This window comes from Neophocaena asiaeorientalis, unplaced genomic scaffold, assembly GCF_003031525.2.
Source record: "Neophocaena asiaeorientalis asiaeorientalis breed wild unplaced genomic scaffold, Neophocaena_asiaeorientalis_V1.1 scaffold192, whole genome shotgun sequence".
Taxonomy (NCBI): Eukaryota; Metazoa; Chordata; class Mammalia; order Artiodactyla; family Phocoenidae; genus Neophocaena; species Neophocaena asiaeorientalis.
In genome coordinates, this window is record NW_020185326.1 from 5738974 (window position 1) to 5754633 (window position 15660).

General features: G+C 55.1%; 1 protein-coding gene across 1 annotated transcript in view; it reads left to right on the forward strand.

The window, feature by feature from the left end:
- The window catches only part of SHB (SH2 domain containing adaptor protein B), a 212434-nt gene that overhangs the window by 174441 nt on the left and 22333 nt on the right, over positions 1-15660 (forward strand). The window contains 2 exon segments of the mRNA XM_024734432.1: positions 4262-4433; positions 10462-10581. Of these exon segments, the coding sequence (XP_024590200.1) occupies positions 4262-4433; positions 10462-10581 (292 nt within the window).

The following is a 15660-nucleotide window of genomic DNA, read 5'->3' on the forward strand; positions in this document are numbered from 1 at the left end:
GGAATGATTTGCCTAATTAAGCCTGTCATTCACCACCACCTGTTCCCTCTAAATGTATGGCTATATTATTAAGCTTGCAAGCGAGTGTATGAATTAATTCAGTGGGGATTTACAGAGTTGACTGGGACGTTATTAGGTTTTATCCAGTTTATCTGGTATGAAAACCGATATTTTTCCCCAGTACAGTGAAACAGCAGCTCATTAAGTTTCTTCATTCAGTCATTCCTTGAACACCTGTTATGTTGTGGGCATGCTCTAGGGATGGGAGGTAGGGGCAAGTATGGTGTAGCCCCTGCCCTTGAGGGACTCATGAGGAGCCAAACAAGGAAACTGGCAATTAGGGTACCATAGGCTGAGATCAAGGGGAGTCTGGGAAGGGAGGCCAGGGAAGGCTTCCTGGAAGAGGTGACCCCTGAAGAGCAAGTGGAGTCAGTCAGGTGGACAGTGGGGAGGGGAGGGTGTCCTGGTAATGCAGGCAGAGAGCATGGCCTGGAAAGGGACCTGGTGAGATCTGAGACTAGGCAGGTTGCCAGGTCGTTGGTCGTGAGAGCTTGGGTTCCTTCCATGATCGGTGTTCCATGCTCCATGCCTCTCTTTTCACCTTCTGTGCCAGGAGGTGTGTCGTGGGATTGTATACTGGGAGAGAGCCCCCAATTCTGATTTTAGCCGGTGGAACACCCAGGTTGTCAGAGGTGAAAGTGCCTTACAGTTCATCTGGTTTCTCCCTCTCCTCTGCCTGTGGCAAAACTAAGCCTAGAACCTCATCTCCCGCCTAGTCCCCAACCCCCACTCCTCTGCCCACTCCAGCACTGTTCACCCCCAGGGGCCAGAGGCCTGCTGAGCTGCCTCCTCTCCACTCCCGACATCAGAAAGTTAGCAGACAGAGGGGTGGCTTCATGGGAAAGTACACACTGGCCCTGTGCTCCCTGACCCCCTCCCCTGCTATGCCTCGATCTCCATCTCAGTGTGGCATCACACAGGAGTCTTCTCTGACTCGCCCCACATGTAATCAAGTCCTGTTGGAGTCGCCTCCCACACCCCTCTCATCACTGAGGGATTCAGCCTTCCCTAACTGGTCTCTCTGCCTCCAGGGTTGCCCCCAAACCCACCCTCCTTCAGCAATCAGAGAGGTCTCTAAAGCCCAGTCTGAAGAATGGCGTTCCTTCATTCAACCCATCTTAGGATCAAGTCTCAGCTCTTTAGAAGGGTGACCAGGCCCTCACCTGTCTACCCGATCGCAGTGCTCACCGCTGCCCACGGTCACCCGTCCAGGACTCTGCAAGTTAGGGGGCTCAGGTCAGAATCTGCTTCACCTCTTCCTCACGCCCCCTCCCAGAACATACACCCCATTTGACTGGTTGCCATGAGGGCTGGTGTGGTTCAGTGGGAGCCCTGGTGGGGGAGCTGGGCTGCTGGGAAGCCAGGGAAGGGCCCGTGGTGACACGTGTGCCAGGGCCCCGGCTCTGAGCTTCACCCCCATCACCACTGTGAAAGCCCAGCTCATCAGCCAAATGGAGGAGGCCTTTCTCAGACACACAACCCCAGGACGTATTCCCTACAAGGGTCTTGAGGTCATTGCCATCTTGCTGTCTGTCCCTGTGGTTGGACACAGGACAGAACCGTAGCTGGAGACGAGGGCAGGAGCCCCTAGCCGGTCCTCGCTCTGCCCCTACTCCACACTGCCAGTCCTGGCATCACAGGCTGTGGGCGTCTGGAGGTTGGAGCTTGGCCTCCATCCTGCTTTCTCACGGAGCTTAGAGTTTTCTGTGAGTCTTCTTCACCTGGACGATGCCAGCCCCATCCTCCAGCACTCAGGCCAAAAGCCTGTAAGTGACCTTGATCTTCTGTCTCACTCTCACTCCAGCCTGAAGACACAGACCAGTCCTGTGCCTCTGCCGGAATCTGGTTTCTCACGGTCACTTCCACCCACCTCTCCCATGCCAGCCCATCCTGCAGGAGCTTCCTCTCTGCTCGGCCTTGCTCCCCTTCCATCTTGGTCTCTCTTTTTTTTAATTCACAATTTTTTTCTTAAGTAGGTTCACAGCAAAATTTGAGACGAAAGTACGGAGAGTTCCCATATACCCGCGTCCTCCATCCCTTGTCAGTCCAGCAATCCTGTTAAAAAGTGCCAGGTCGGGCTTCCTTGGTGGCGCAGTGGTTGAGAGTCCGCCTGCCGATGCAGAAGGTCAAAAGGCTTCCCTACCATCAGAACATCAGAATGGCTCTTCATTTCTCTCAAACCGAAGTTCTTCCCAAGGCCTCCAGAACCCCACCACCTGGCCCTGCTCCCTCCCACGCCCCTCAGCCTCAAACCCCGCCCCCCCAATCCCTCCAGTTGCCCTGGGCTGTGTTTTCTCTGTCACCCTTGGCCTGTTCCTAAATTCAAGGCCCTTGAATTTTCTCTTCCTTCTCCCTGGGATGTCCTTCCCCCAGATGTCCACGTGGCTCGGCCCTCCTTTCCTCCAGTCATTTATTCAGATGCCATCCTTCAAGAGGCCCGCCCTGTCCTGCTTTTGTTTTCTCCGGAGCACTTAGCACCAGCCGGTGTGCTGTGGATCTGACTCATTTCACTTGTCGTCTGTCTCTCCTCACTCGGACCCTGAGCTCCAGAGACAGGGATTTCTGTTTTGCTCACTGCTGTTTCCCCAACCCTGAACTGTGCCTTGCACATGTGAATGAGAGTCTAGGGTGGACAGCCTGCTGGACCCCACTGCAGTCATGACAGTGACCACATACACATGCGTCCAACCTGTTCAGGGCCTTCCATTGGCAGGAACCTCCTCGCCCCTTCCCTGTTTTCTGTAGTGATTAACAGAGAAGAGTGTCTTGGAGGGATGGAAATGTTTCGCAGTCCTGATGCGTGATCTTGCTCCGCGCCTGAGACACGTAACAGGTTCATTCACCTCCGTCCCCGTGGACAGCACATCACCACTGTCAGGGCAGGGGTTTCCCAGCACCTTCTGTGAATGTGAGATTGATTGCCGTGCGGCTGGTGTTGGAGGCCAGCTGGCCACATCCACGCTTGCTGGGTGGGGGGAGATTTTATACCATTGTGTGTCTGTGGGCCTGCACCTTGATGTGGCCTTGGGAACATTGTTCCACAGGCCCTGGCCCAGCTTACTAAGCGCTCTGTGTATGCTGGGCCCATAGGATGCAGTCCCTCACGTGATCTCCCCAGCAGCCTGGTAAGGTAGGGAATGGGGCCTCAGAGAGGTTGAGCAGCTTAGCCAAGGCACACAGCCAGTCACTGGCCAGCTTAGGAGGCGGGGACTCAGGTCAGTTTGGAAGCTTCTGTGAAGTGCTTAGTACTGTGTCCACACTGAGCAGACATGATAATAAAAATAATAATATAAATCATAATAAAAGAAAATATTTATAATATCATTGACTGAGCACAGACTAACTGCACGCCAGGCGCTCTGCTAAGATGGCTGTACACCACCTGGCAGAATCCTCACAGCCACCCCATGAGGTGGGTACGGTCGTTATCCCTATTTTCCAGGTGAGGAAATTGAAGCCCAGAGAGATAACTCGCAAGGTGGACTAGCCAGTCTCCAGGAACACTTCTGGCAACTCCAGTTTTAGCTCAGTATTTTCTGCTTTTTGTGGGGTGTCTCCGGGGTCCTGCCCTCAAGAGGCATCCTCCCCAGCCCGTGGGGTGAACAACACTCTCACAGGTGCAGGGCGGGAGGAAGGCGCACTGGAGGACCCATTCCGCTGTGCCGGACACTGCTCCAGGCTCCCCTGGGTGCTTGGGTCCAGGACAAGGAGCAGACGGGTGATGCAACATGACCCTCGATTAGAACTCTCTAGGGTTGTCCTGGGAGAAAGGGGGCAAGATGTGGCCTGTGCCACCCCAGGTGGGATGGGAGAATGGGAGGAGGAGAGGAGCCACTTTGAGACAGGTTTTTGGCAGAAAACGAGGAACTGTCTAGGGGACTGTGCCCCCTCTGGGGGTGCCATGTCACCTTTGATGGAGGTTGCAGGAGGGTTCCTTTGGGGATAAGGCTGAGCTCAGTGGCCTCTGGGGATTCATTCACCCAGCCTCTCGAATGCACCATCTGTTTTTGATGGCATATGCTTGTCCCGTTTTAGGAAGCCCACGTCTTTTGAGCCATGTTTGTTCATTGCCTGGAACCCTTCTGCCTGCAAGTTGTAAAGCTCCAACGAGAACCATCAACCGTGACCCCACTATGCGCCACTCCTTGAGCTGAGCTCTGGGTAACCAGGTAACCGTGCTCTTTCTCTCTCTCCCCCACAGCCCAGTTTAATGGCAGTGAGAAACGGCAGTCATCCCCCTCGCCTTCCCGGGACCGGCGGCGCCAGCTTCGAGCTCCCGGAGGGGGCTTCAAGCCCATCAAACATGGGAGCCCCGAGTTCTGTGGGATCCTGGGAGAGAGAGTGGATCCTGCTGTCCCACTGGAGAAGCAAATGTAAGTTCTTAGGGAGCAAAGCCCAGTCTCAGCAACCAGTTCATGGAGTCACTGTGGAGGCTCGTAGAAGGTCAAGGCCACTGTCAAGTCTGTCCGATTGGGGCTAGAGTGCGTGTCTCCTGATTTCTGGCCCTGTCTCTCCACGCTGTGTCACCTGCCTTCCTTTAGTTGGCTAGTAGGAAGTTCTGTGAAATCGTCCACATGGTGCACCCCTCACTCTTATATGCTCCCTTCTAATTTCATCATCCAGCAAGTGAGTTTTTGAAAAGCTGAATGTATACTAAATCTTGCTGCCTAATTATATATTAGATTTATTTTTATAGCTGTAGTGATGGTTTTTTTTTTTTTTTTTTTTTTTTTTGTAGTGATGGTTTTGCCCCACATCTGCTTGATACTAATTGGGCAAGGCCTGGACACTCTTGATTTGGGTTTTCCCCAGAGATTTCCCAGTTTTAATCGGCGTCCAAGTCCCATCCCTGCTGCCCCTTTTCCTCCCTGCTTCTCCTCAACACTGCTGGTCAGTGTTTACTGCCCCTCCCCTTGACCGTGATGAGCATCTCGCTTCTCTTCTGGGGTATCAGATCCCTGCTCTGCTCTGAAACTTTCAGTGGCTCCCCATCACCGCCAGGATGAAGTCCCATATCCCATCTGCCGCTCACTCTGAGTTGCCCCCAGACTGCTTTCTCGGTTTCTCATCATTCCACATACCTACCCTAGAGTGAGCTTCTCCAGGAGCTTAATAAAACACGTCGTGGATCCTGTGCTGGCACCGTCAGGTGTATCATCCTCTTAACAAGCGAATGTGGGATAAATGGGGTGATCATCTTATTGCAAAATGAGAAAATCGGGGCTCTAAGAGAGGTGGAGCCTTGGCTATCATGGCTCAGAGTGCAGAGGTAGGATTCGAACTCCATGACTCAACCCCACACTCTCCCCTCACTTTCCTCTCATATACACTTCCCCCTCACCCTTAGCACATGGCCGGCACAGAGTAGGCACTCAGTAAGGCCAAGAGATTAGCTGACACCAAGCCGGTTCCTTACGAGACTTCATTGTGTGCGTTATGTACTATGTTAGTCTCCGCCCAGGGGATTCTGGTCTCACCCAGCCGTCAGTGCATCCCTCACAGGAAATGCTCCCTTGCTGAGCAGGATGCAGAGTTTTCCGAATGATGTCATGGGCTCCTGTGCCCCTTTTTAAGCGTGTGCTGCAGCCTCCTTTGTGGCAGCCCTGCGCCTGCTACATCAAGCACATTGGAGGTGGGGTGCGCTCCCAGCGGGTGTTGTGTTAATCACTTCTCACAGCCACACAGATTGGGTGGCAGGTTTTGCTTATTTCTGATCAAACTGTGAGCTTTTTAATCAACAAACAAAATATGATCCAGAGATCCCTGGGAGTTGGGAGCTATTCAGCATGCATCCTGACCAGGTCTGCCTGGGTCAGTCTCAGCAACCAGTTCATGGAGTCACTGTGGAGGCTCACAGAAGGTCAAGGCCACTGTCAGGTCTGCCTGATTGGGGCTAGAGTGCGCATCTCCTGATTCCTGGCCCTGTGCTTCCTCCCTCCACACTGTATCACTCACTGCCTGGGGTCAGCGGCCCGGCCTACCCTCTTCCCACTCCCAGATGGAACTTCATGGGCCCCTTGAGGGCAGTTCTGCCTTTCCTTTCCCGTTCCCACCCAACAAGGCCCTCGGCCAAGTCCAGAGTCATGACTGGCTTTTCCCACCACCACCACCACCCCCGCCCCCGTCTCATCTCTCTGGGATTATTCTGGCCTGCTGGAGACCCTGCCTCATCACCCGAGAGATGGGCTTAAATAACATCCCACTTCCGGCGGAGCCTGAGGACCCAGGTTCACTGTATCCCCCCACCTGGACTGGTGTTGCCTCAGAGATTAGGGGGCCCCTTCAAGGCCCGACTTCTCTCCACCCTAGTACAGAGGAGAGGGAACATGGGGACACTGAGGGATGTGCCCCAGTCTTAGAGGGTTATTGAAGGTGGACAGTCACACATCTGCCCGGGTACCCCTACCACTTGCTTGCTGTCCTGGGACGGTGGGAAGGCTGCTCAGGAACTCAGGACAACTGCTCCCGGCCTTCGTCAGGCAGCCCACCGCCCCCTCCGTCCTGCGTCATTATTACCATCAGCATATGAACATGTGCCAGTTGCGAACTTCTTAAAGCAAATGAAGAAGTAATCCTGACGGGACATCCCCCTCTGGCTCTGGCCCCTGTTGGGAACATAAGCTCCATGAGGGCAGGAACCTGGCTGGGTCACCACTGCTCAGTGCCTGGCACATAGTAGGTGCTCAGTGAATAGCCAGCTGTCCACTCAATGGACAAAGTCCCCAAAGAGGGACTTTGGGAACTTTTTCCCACGTGTCAGCACGTCTTTTCTCCCTTCCATCACCTGCCACTCTCTCACCCACCACAATCTGCTTCCCTTTTCTGCCCGGGTCACCAGGTGACCTGCTCTGACCTCTGTGGCAGCCAGCACAGTAGACGGTCCCTCCTGCGGAGACAGTCTCTGCTCCTGGTTTCGCTCCTGCCTCCCCCCGCCAGATCCTTGCCTCAGCCTGACCTGAAGGTTAGACTGTCCGAGGCTCAGTTTCCAGCTACGTGCTCTCCCTGGGCAGTCTCAGGATGCTGGTGGTGATTCACCAGTGCGCTTCCCCAGCCCACAGCTCTCCCAGAACTCCCAACTCCTACGTCCAGCTGCCTTCGTGGAATCTTCGCTTGGCTGACGAATGGGCATCTTGAATTTAACACGTTCAATACTGGACTCCTGATCTTCTCCTGGACACCCCCTCCTCCCCAGCTTCCCCACCTCCACAAACAGCATCACATCTACCTAGGTGTCCAAGCCACAACCCTGGAGTCATCTTGATTCCTTTGTTTGCATTATACCAGCATCTAGTACATTACTAAGTTCTTCCAGTTTTCCATCCAGAACACAGCCCGAATCCATCCATCTTCTTATCTCAGGTCCTCCCATCTGGACCACTGCAGAAGCCTCCTCTCTCGTCTCCTGCTTCATTTCCCCTCTGGCCGCTCTTCAGGGAAGCCTGGCTAACCTTTTGTAAGGTCATCCAGAGCAAGTATCTCTTAAGCATCTCTGTTTAAAACTCATTGCCCTCCCTATGCTTAGAATAAAATCAGACTTCTTCCCTTGGCCCACAAGGCCTCAGGGAACTGGACCCTGCCTTCCTCTCCATCCTCATCCTGTACCACTCACCACACTCACAGTGCTGGACCATTCTTGCTGCCTTTCTGCTCCGTGGACACCCCAAGCTCATTCCTACTTCTGGACCTTTGCATTTGCTGGTTCCTCTGCAGAGAACGTGTTTTCTTTGGCTCTTTATGTGATCGACTCCTTCTCACAGTGCAGATTCTCAGGTCAAATGCCATCTCTCTGGGGTCCTCCCCTGTCCATTCATTCCATAGTAAGCACCTCCCCTGCCCCAGTCACTGCCTTCTCACAAACCCAATATTCCTACATAGCACTTGTCACTATCTGACATTGTTTCCTGAATCTATCTGTTGATTCTCCATCTCCCTGCATCAGTCCTGTGAGATCAAGGGTGTAGTAAGTGGTGAGTAAATATTGGATGAGCTCATGGATATTGGTTGGACTGGATGGCTATGGTTGAGTCTTCTTAATCCCTATGGTTCTGGCCTGAGTGGCCAGCTCTGCAAAGTCCAGCACATCCCCAAGATGGCCTGCTGCCTGGAATCTCTTTTCAGTCCAGACAAAGCCTCCTCGGACTCAGGGGTTGGTCCCCAGCCGTGCCCCCCAACCCCAAGGACCACCCAGGCCCATCCTGGCTGCCCTCTCCCCATCCTCCAGTCTAGTGTCCTTTGCTCCATCTCTCCCAAACTCCTGGTTCTCCTTTGATCCTCGACCCTGAGTCCCCTGCCTTTCTCTCCGTGTGGAGTGACTGGAGCAGCGGGGGAAGGAACCAGCAGCTTATCCTGTTTACCCACCAGGGATTACCCTTAATGAGGATCCAGAGCCCCCGGAGGCCTGTCTGCCACCACCTCCCTTAGTGCTGCTTGTCCTGTGTTCAGGGGGCAGATGCGGACAGCACGTCCCTGGAGACCACTTCTAGGCCTTCCCTGAGGACGGCTCTGCTTCAAATATCTGAAACTTGTTTTCCAAATAAAACAGCGTTTTGTCAGCTCACTGGGGCTGTGTTACACAGGTGAAATTTCTCTTGTCTAACCTCTTCTCTCAAACACAGTCATGTATCCTTTCTTAAGCATATCCTGAGCCTTCACGTCTCTGGGAGGGTGAGCGGTCACCTCCTGGCGATCAGTGACCCAGTCCCATGCTCATTGGATGGGGATACTCACATCATACTCACGCTCCAGTCCTTGCTTTCCTAGAGCTGGTTGGGTTTTTTTTAGGTTATAATTATGTCATCCTCACTGCTGCTAACTGTTCAGAGCACTGCCTTATAACCGGCAGAAAATGCAGAGAAAGGCAGTGCGACGCTCTTCTCCAAGCAGAATGTCTGTACCAGAACTTTCACGGCTACTGTTCACAGGGCACTGCTGGGCAGGTCCAGGAGGCAGCCTCCCCCATACACCTGGGAGCTTAAAATGTAGTCTGTGCTGGGAGCAGCAGCCTGAAATAGTGATAGTTGGGGAAGTGACCCTTGGCCGTCAACAAGTTCAGTCTCTTTCAGCTGATGCTCGTAGCTGCCGTTTGTGGAAACTCACCCCATTGCAGGCTGTGCACCGGCCCTTTAATGCATCGTCCCATTTGATCCTTACAACCCCAAAACAGGGGTAGAGTGATCCTAACTTGGTAGGGAACGCCGAGGTGTACCCAGGTTCAGCCACTTGCCGCAGACTGCCCGGCTGGCCAGTGGCAGAGCTGCATCTGTGACTCAGCGACCAAAGGGTGATCCATCCTTGACCATCCAGCACCCCTGGTTCTCTTCCTGACCCCATATCTGGCCACCTTCCCATGGATCCAGCCCCTCAGAGACTGTCACGTAAACAGAGACCCGTTCTGAGTATACCCGCTGGTCAGCACCTTAGGATCCTCACTCTGCCACTGAAATTGTACCTTCAGCTTTTTCAGTCTTGAAAATCAACGTTCCCCTTTTGTTCTGCAGTCAAGCATCTGTCACTGCACCCCTCCCTTCTGATTCTGCCACTCACCACATGCTGTCCAGAAGCAGTGACACTGGGATTTCCACGTGCCCAGTCGATGCCAGATGCACTTGGCAGGAGCACTGGTGTGACCCCCCCCACCCCAAATGCCTGCTCTCCTGAGTGATGAGCACCGCCCACTAGTCCCACAGATGTCACAGAGCCAGCACGTGTCCCTCCTGTCAGCGCCCTCTGACGGCTTCTGTGTCACTCAGATGGAGAAAGCCAGAGTCCCCGCATTGCCTTGCGCACAAGGCCCCCGAGCCGGCCCTGCTGCGTGGCCTCTTTGGCCTCAGCACCCACCCCACTGCCTTGCCTCGCTCCAGCCACGCTGGCCTCCTTGCTATTTCCAAAACATGCCAGGCACTCCCGCCTTTGCTGCCCTTCCTTCTGCCAGATACGCTCTTTTCCAGCTGTTGTCCTTCGTGGCTTCCTCCCTCACCTCCTTCAGTTTCACGATGAAATGTCACTCTCTGCAGAAGGCTTCCCTGGCAGCTGCTTAAAATAGCGGTCCCTCCCGCCAGCTCCAAGCCAGGCAACCCTGCTTCGTTTCCTCCATAGCCTCCACACTAGACCGGAAGCTTCATGGCGAGGAGATCGCGGGTCTGCTCACTGTTCTCTCCCCAGGACCTGCGTGCAGCAGGCATTCGGTCGATGTCTAGTGAAATGACTGAACGCACGGATACACACATGTGCACAGATGCACGCACACACACAAACGCACATGCACTGCCTCGTGACAAGGAGGCCCGGGACGCCGACAGCTGCCCTCGGATAGGCTGAGCCTCGTCGGGGAGGAGCGGATTTCAGGGTGTCAGCTATGGGGGTCCGTCCCTGCTGGGTTCTGACCCCATCTCTTCTCCGCAGATGGTATCACGGAGCCATCAGCAGAGGAGATGCGGAGAACCTGCTGCGACTCTGCAAGGAGTGTAGCTACCTTGTCCGGAACAGCCAGACCAGCAGGCACGACTACTCCCTCTCCCTGAAGTGAGTACACCTTGGCCACCTCCTGGGCCCTCAGCAGCCTCCAGCGATGCGTGGCCTGGCCCCAGTGTCTGGGGCAGAAAGACCCGCCAGTGTCCCCCAAGGGAACTTGCCAGCATGAGTTATTTCAAGCCTCGCTTTTCCAATTTGATCTTATTCTGGGATACAGAGGAGTTTTTATGTCCTCTGTTTCTGCCCCCCACAAAGAGGGGGGGCATTTTCCTAGAATTTATATTAAATATCCAAGAATAGCTTTCACACGTACGGTGAGCCAGGGACTATAGAAGTGCGTAGCATGCCTCATCCCTCTCTCAACCCTCACACAGCACTTTGATGAGAAACATCTTGTCCCCATTTTGCAGATTAGGAAACTAAGGCTCAGAGAGGGGCCATGGCTGGCCCACGGGGCAGGGCCAGTACTCAAGGCCTGGTGTTTGACTCCCCACTGTTCCTGCTGCCACCGTGAGAACCACCCTTTCCTTACGTTCTAGGTTGCTGTTTGGGAAATTTTCACTTTTAGGTGTCACACAAAGGTTGTGAGGAACACTGGGAAGAGCCAGGAAGAACCTTGCTGGCATTATCACCTGTCAGGTCTTTCTGGATACGAGGCCATTGCTTTCAGGATAGGTGGCCCTGCCATAAGAAAAGGGTTTTTTTGATTGAGGGCTTCATCATTTAGTGCCGTTACTGACTGGATGGAACCCAGCGGATTGTCTGAAACCCATTTTACAGACAGGAAAACTGAGGCCTGGAGAGAGGACGGATTTAAAGAATTAGTGACAGAACTGGGGTATAAACCCAGGCCCTTCAGCCAGCACAGACCATCAGGAGTGGTGCAGCCCTCTGCCTGCTTCCTTTCTGCTCTACTCACCATTGTTCAAGGCCATGTGATAGAGAGAGGGCCTGCTGGGATGCAGCTGTCAGGAGAGCCCCGTGCAGGCCGGGTGGTGTAGTCAGTAGGGTCAGTGCAGCCAAGGAGAGAGAGATTGGCCTGTGTTCTCTGCTCAGGACTGACCCCACCTGAGAGGGACAGTGACAAATTGCAGAGCAGAGCCTGGGCAAGAAGCAGAGACACTGAAAGTCCGCCCGGAGAAGGGAGGGTGTGTGGAGACTTGGGGGAACCACAGATCTCTCAAGGACATCAGGGCAGAAGTGGTAAATGGGAGAGTTATGGGCAGGCAGATTCCAGGTCAGTGAGAAGCGCAGTTCTCTAACAGAGCCAATCAGGAATCAGAACGATCCAAAGCTGCCTCAGGAAGTAGCGAGTATCTCATCACTGGGGGTGTGCAACCAGGAGCTGGACAACCGCCTTGCCAGGGAGGACATGGAGGGGATTTCTAAGCAGCTGGGAGGGCACCCAGGACAAACGGCACATGCATGCTTCATCGTCCACCATCAGGCCTGACAGCTTAAAGAATCAGGCCAGTTATTGCAGCCCAGGAAAATTCAATACACTAAACCGTGGCTGGGCTGGAGGCGGCCAAAGCCAGAGGGCCACGGTGGGGTCAGGTGCACACCGCTGGCTGTGCTGCCTGGGGCCAGGGGGTCTTCAACTCCCCACTGCTCCATGCAGCCCCCTCCCTCCCTTACTGTTCGAGGTAACCTAGCAACCCGGGTGCCCATGAATGATGCTTCCAGATCTTCACCTTCCCACCTCAAGGTGAATTGTGCCTTTCTGGACTGCAAGAGGTAAAAGAAGCAAGTGACATCAGAGATGGGACTCCTGTGTCACCACCTTTCCCTGGTGACCCAGACAGCCTGCCCACGCCCTGGGCTTCCTCACTCTCATCACGCTGTGGCAATCTCTGAGTTCCTCAGTGGATCTCATTCTTCCTGGAATTCTGTCGTCTGGGACCAGGCCAGAGGCGTCTTCCCGAGAGGGCTGATTGAATGCACAGAGAAAAGGGTGGGGCTCCCCGTGCCAGGCCCAGTCCTTCATCATGAGGGCCAGGGCCCCATCGCACTTCTGTTCATTCACTGGGCGCGTGCTGGGCCCCTGCACTGGGCAGGCCTGGCTGGACGTTGGGGCCCCTGGTGACCCTACCACAGCCCTGCCTGCAAGGAAGAAACAGCCTCCCAAGTTCCCAGGATGTTTTGGGGCTGAGGCGCCAGCACGGGAGCACACAAGGAATCTCGAGCCAGTGGCAGGAGTACTCATGCCAGCGGTGCCTGCGTGGTCCATTCCTCAGTGCCCTGAGCCCATGCCCTCCATTATACAAACAGGCCCAAATGCCAGCTCACCGATGGGTCTTCAGAAGAGTGTTTCTGTCAAAGTCCTAAAAGCATAATTCCCTTTTCGTTCCTGGTTTGCTCCCTTCCCTAGACCGTAGGACCACTCTCGGGATGGAGAGCGCCTCGATTCTCTTCTGCTCTGTAACAGGCTTATAGTCCAGGGCCCGGGCTTCCCCACTTGCTGGCCTTGTGGCCTTGGCAGCCACATCACCTTTCTGAGCCTCAGTGTCCTCATCTGTGCATGAGAGGTGACGCTGCTCTCCTTACATCAATGCTTTTCAGTGTCTCTGGCTCTCCGGAGTTCCCCTGCCCGTGGGCTCAGCCACCCATTGTCCTTGGAGTGCTGTGGCAGGATCCCCTGCACCTCCCCAGGCAAGGGGAGGAGGTGGAGGAGACTGAGGGCGCAACCCAGGGGCCTGTGCTGGGATCCCAGATCAGAGCACTCTGCCGTCAGGCCCAGGTTTGTCTTCCTGGACCCGTCCTGTTAGTTCTCATTATCGGGAAGTGCAATTTGGATGACTGATCTCTGCCCATGGGTGCTGGAGGTGGAGGGTTTAGTTTTGCATGCTTGTCAGGAGCCATTAGCTCCCAAATGCCAGAGGGGTGGTCTTACCTGGTCAGCTTTCTCGTGAAGAAGGCCAGAAGTGGGGAGGAGGGCTAGGCCATCCGTGGCTGGCCAGAGCAGCCCGCCATGTGGAGGTGGGCTTGTTTTCCAGAGCAGCCTCAGTTCCCAGTGACCAGTCAGGCTGCCGGCCAGGGAGTGACACCTGGCATTCATCACCTCAACCACAAATGGAACTGCCCTGGTACTGAATGTCCCGGCTGCTTGGGGCAAGTGCTAGCTTTACCAGCCACCATGGAGGGCCCGGGACTCTCACATCCCGAAGCCTCCCTGGTGGGGGTAGGGTGGGGAGTGGCATTATCAGGAGTGAGGTGCAAATTTACATTGGAATTCCAGCTATGTTATCATGTGAGCCTTGGGTCATGCTATGAGGGTATTCCAGGGTGGAGGAAAGTGTCTGGGGGAGTCTGGCCCCAGAGGACAGGGCCCTCCACCCCTCCCGTCCTTCCCTCAGCACATGTTTATCAGAGCCCTTGGTACCAGGCACTAGGCTGAGCAGCAGAGGGAGCAGAGGAGAGGACAGCCCGGCCCAGACTGCAGAGCTCCCAGTCTGGGCCTTGTTGCTTGCATGTCTGCACAGAGGCCCTTGGGGGCCGGAGCTGGCGCTGGAGTGAGAGGGTCTGGAGAAGCTGCTGCGCAGAGGTGCACTTAAGCCTTAAAGAAAGGGTAGGCATTCCCCAGGCAGGGACAGTTGGTGGGCATCTCAGGTGGAGGGGACAGGCTAGGCAAAGCCCTGGAGATGCAGAAGAGCCTGGGCAGGACTCGCGCCCTGCAAAGGACCTGAGACTCAGTTCTTAGTGACGGGGCCACTGTGAGGCACCCGCCTGTATGCTTAAACCCCACTTCCACCCTGCAAATCCACAGCACTTCACGATTTAGAAAGCCTGCGCGTTCGCCTCGGGACAGCCCCACGGGGTGGCCAGGGCAGAGATCACCATCCTCGTTCTCACCTTAGGGTGGAGGAAGCTGACCGACCAGCTGAGACTGGAGTGGAGGCAGAGGACTCCCAGCCCAGTGTCTCCCCACCCGCTCCCAAGCACTCCTTACACCGGCCAGAAGGTCATCGGTGTCGAACCTGAAGCGACCCTACGTAGAGGCAGCCTGCCTGGTCCAGTCCCTTTGCTTCATGGCTGGGGAGACTGAGACCCAGAGGGGATTTGTGACTGACCAGCTCCCCAGCTGGTAGTTGACCACACTGACAAGAGAGATGGCGACTGCTTCCCACTGTGGGGACCAGGCAGATCCCCGGACCAGCCTAAGCTGCCACCCACCTGCCCCTTCACCAAAACCCCCTGCACCCGTGGCAATCCAAGATGGCGCCTGCCTCCCTCACCTCTTCGCATCCATCCAAGTCCCCTCCATGGCGGACGCCCCCACCCGTGAAGCAGTCTTGCAGAGGTCCTGCCTCATTGCTTTTGAACACTGCCCTCATCCCCTCCTTCTGCAGAACGCTCCCTCTTCCCCTCTCCAGCCTGACCTGACAGGTCGTCAGACCCTTGGCGCCCTCTCAAGCCATCAGCACGCACGCTGGCCCCAGCACCAACCATTGACCCCTGCTACACTCACTCTAGCCTCGGGGAAGTGAAAGGTTGAGCGTTTAGAAGTTGGCAAGAAAACATCACTCTCTAACACAGTTTACTGTTTGGAAAGGCAAGCAGTGGGGGAAAGGGATGAAAAATCTCATTAAAAGGGTTCTTTAGGCACTTTGGACTGTGAATGATTCTTTGCAATTTCTAGTTTCATGAGTTTTTGCAAAGGAATCTGGACAAGATGAGGGAAACAGGACTCCAAAGACCAGAGGGTTTGCTGCTGAGGGCCGGGGAGGCAGGGAGAACGCCAGGGCCTCCTCGTACACAGGGCAGGCTCTGCCTGTTCTGGGCACCCCCCGGGGATGGGGGCAGACAGAGTGGCCCTCCTGAGGCCTCAGCAGGGATGCCCCTGCTCCTTTGACAAGGGCCCAGCCCTGTTCTCTTTAAGCACTGAGAGCCCCAACTCCAGTGGGGGACATGGCCCCAGGGAGCCCTCACAAAGGGGCCTTCAGCTTTCAAATCCCCAAAGGCAAACTTCACAGCATCCTTGCAAATGTGTAGCCCAGATTCTGACCTCAAGAGACATTTCTGGGGTCTGACCTTTTTCCATCAGGGTACAACTCAGCCCTGATCACTCAGGAGCCTTCCTCAGCCCATAAGCTCTGCCCCTTCAGTGTCTTGTTATTTAATGGGCTCCAG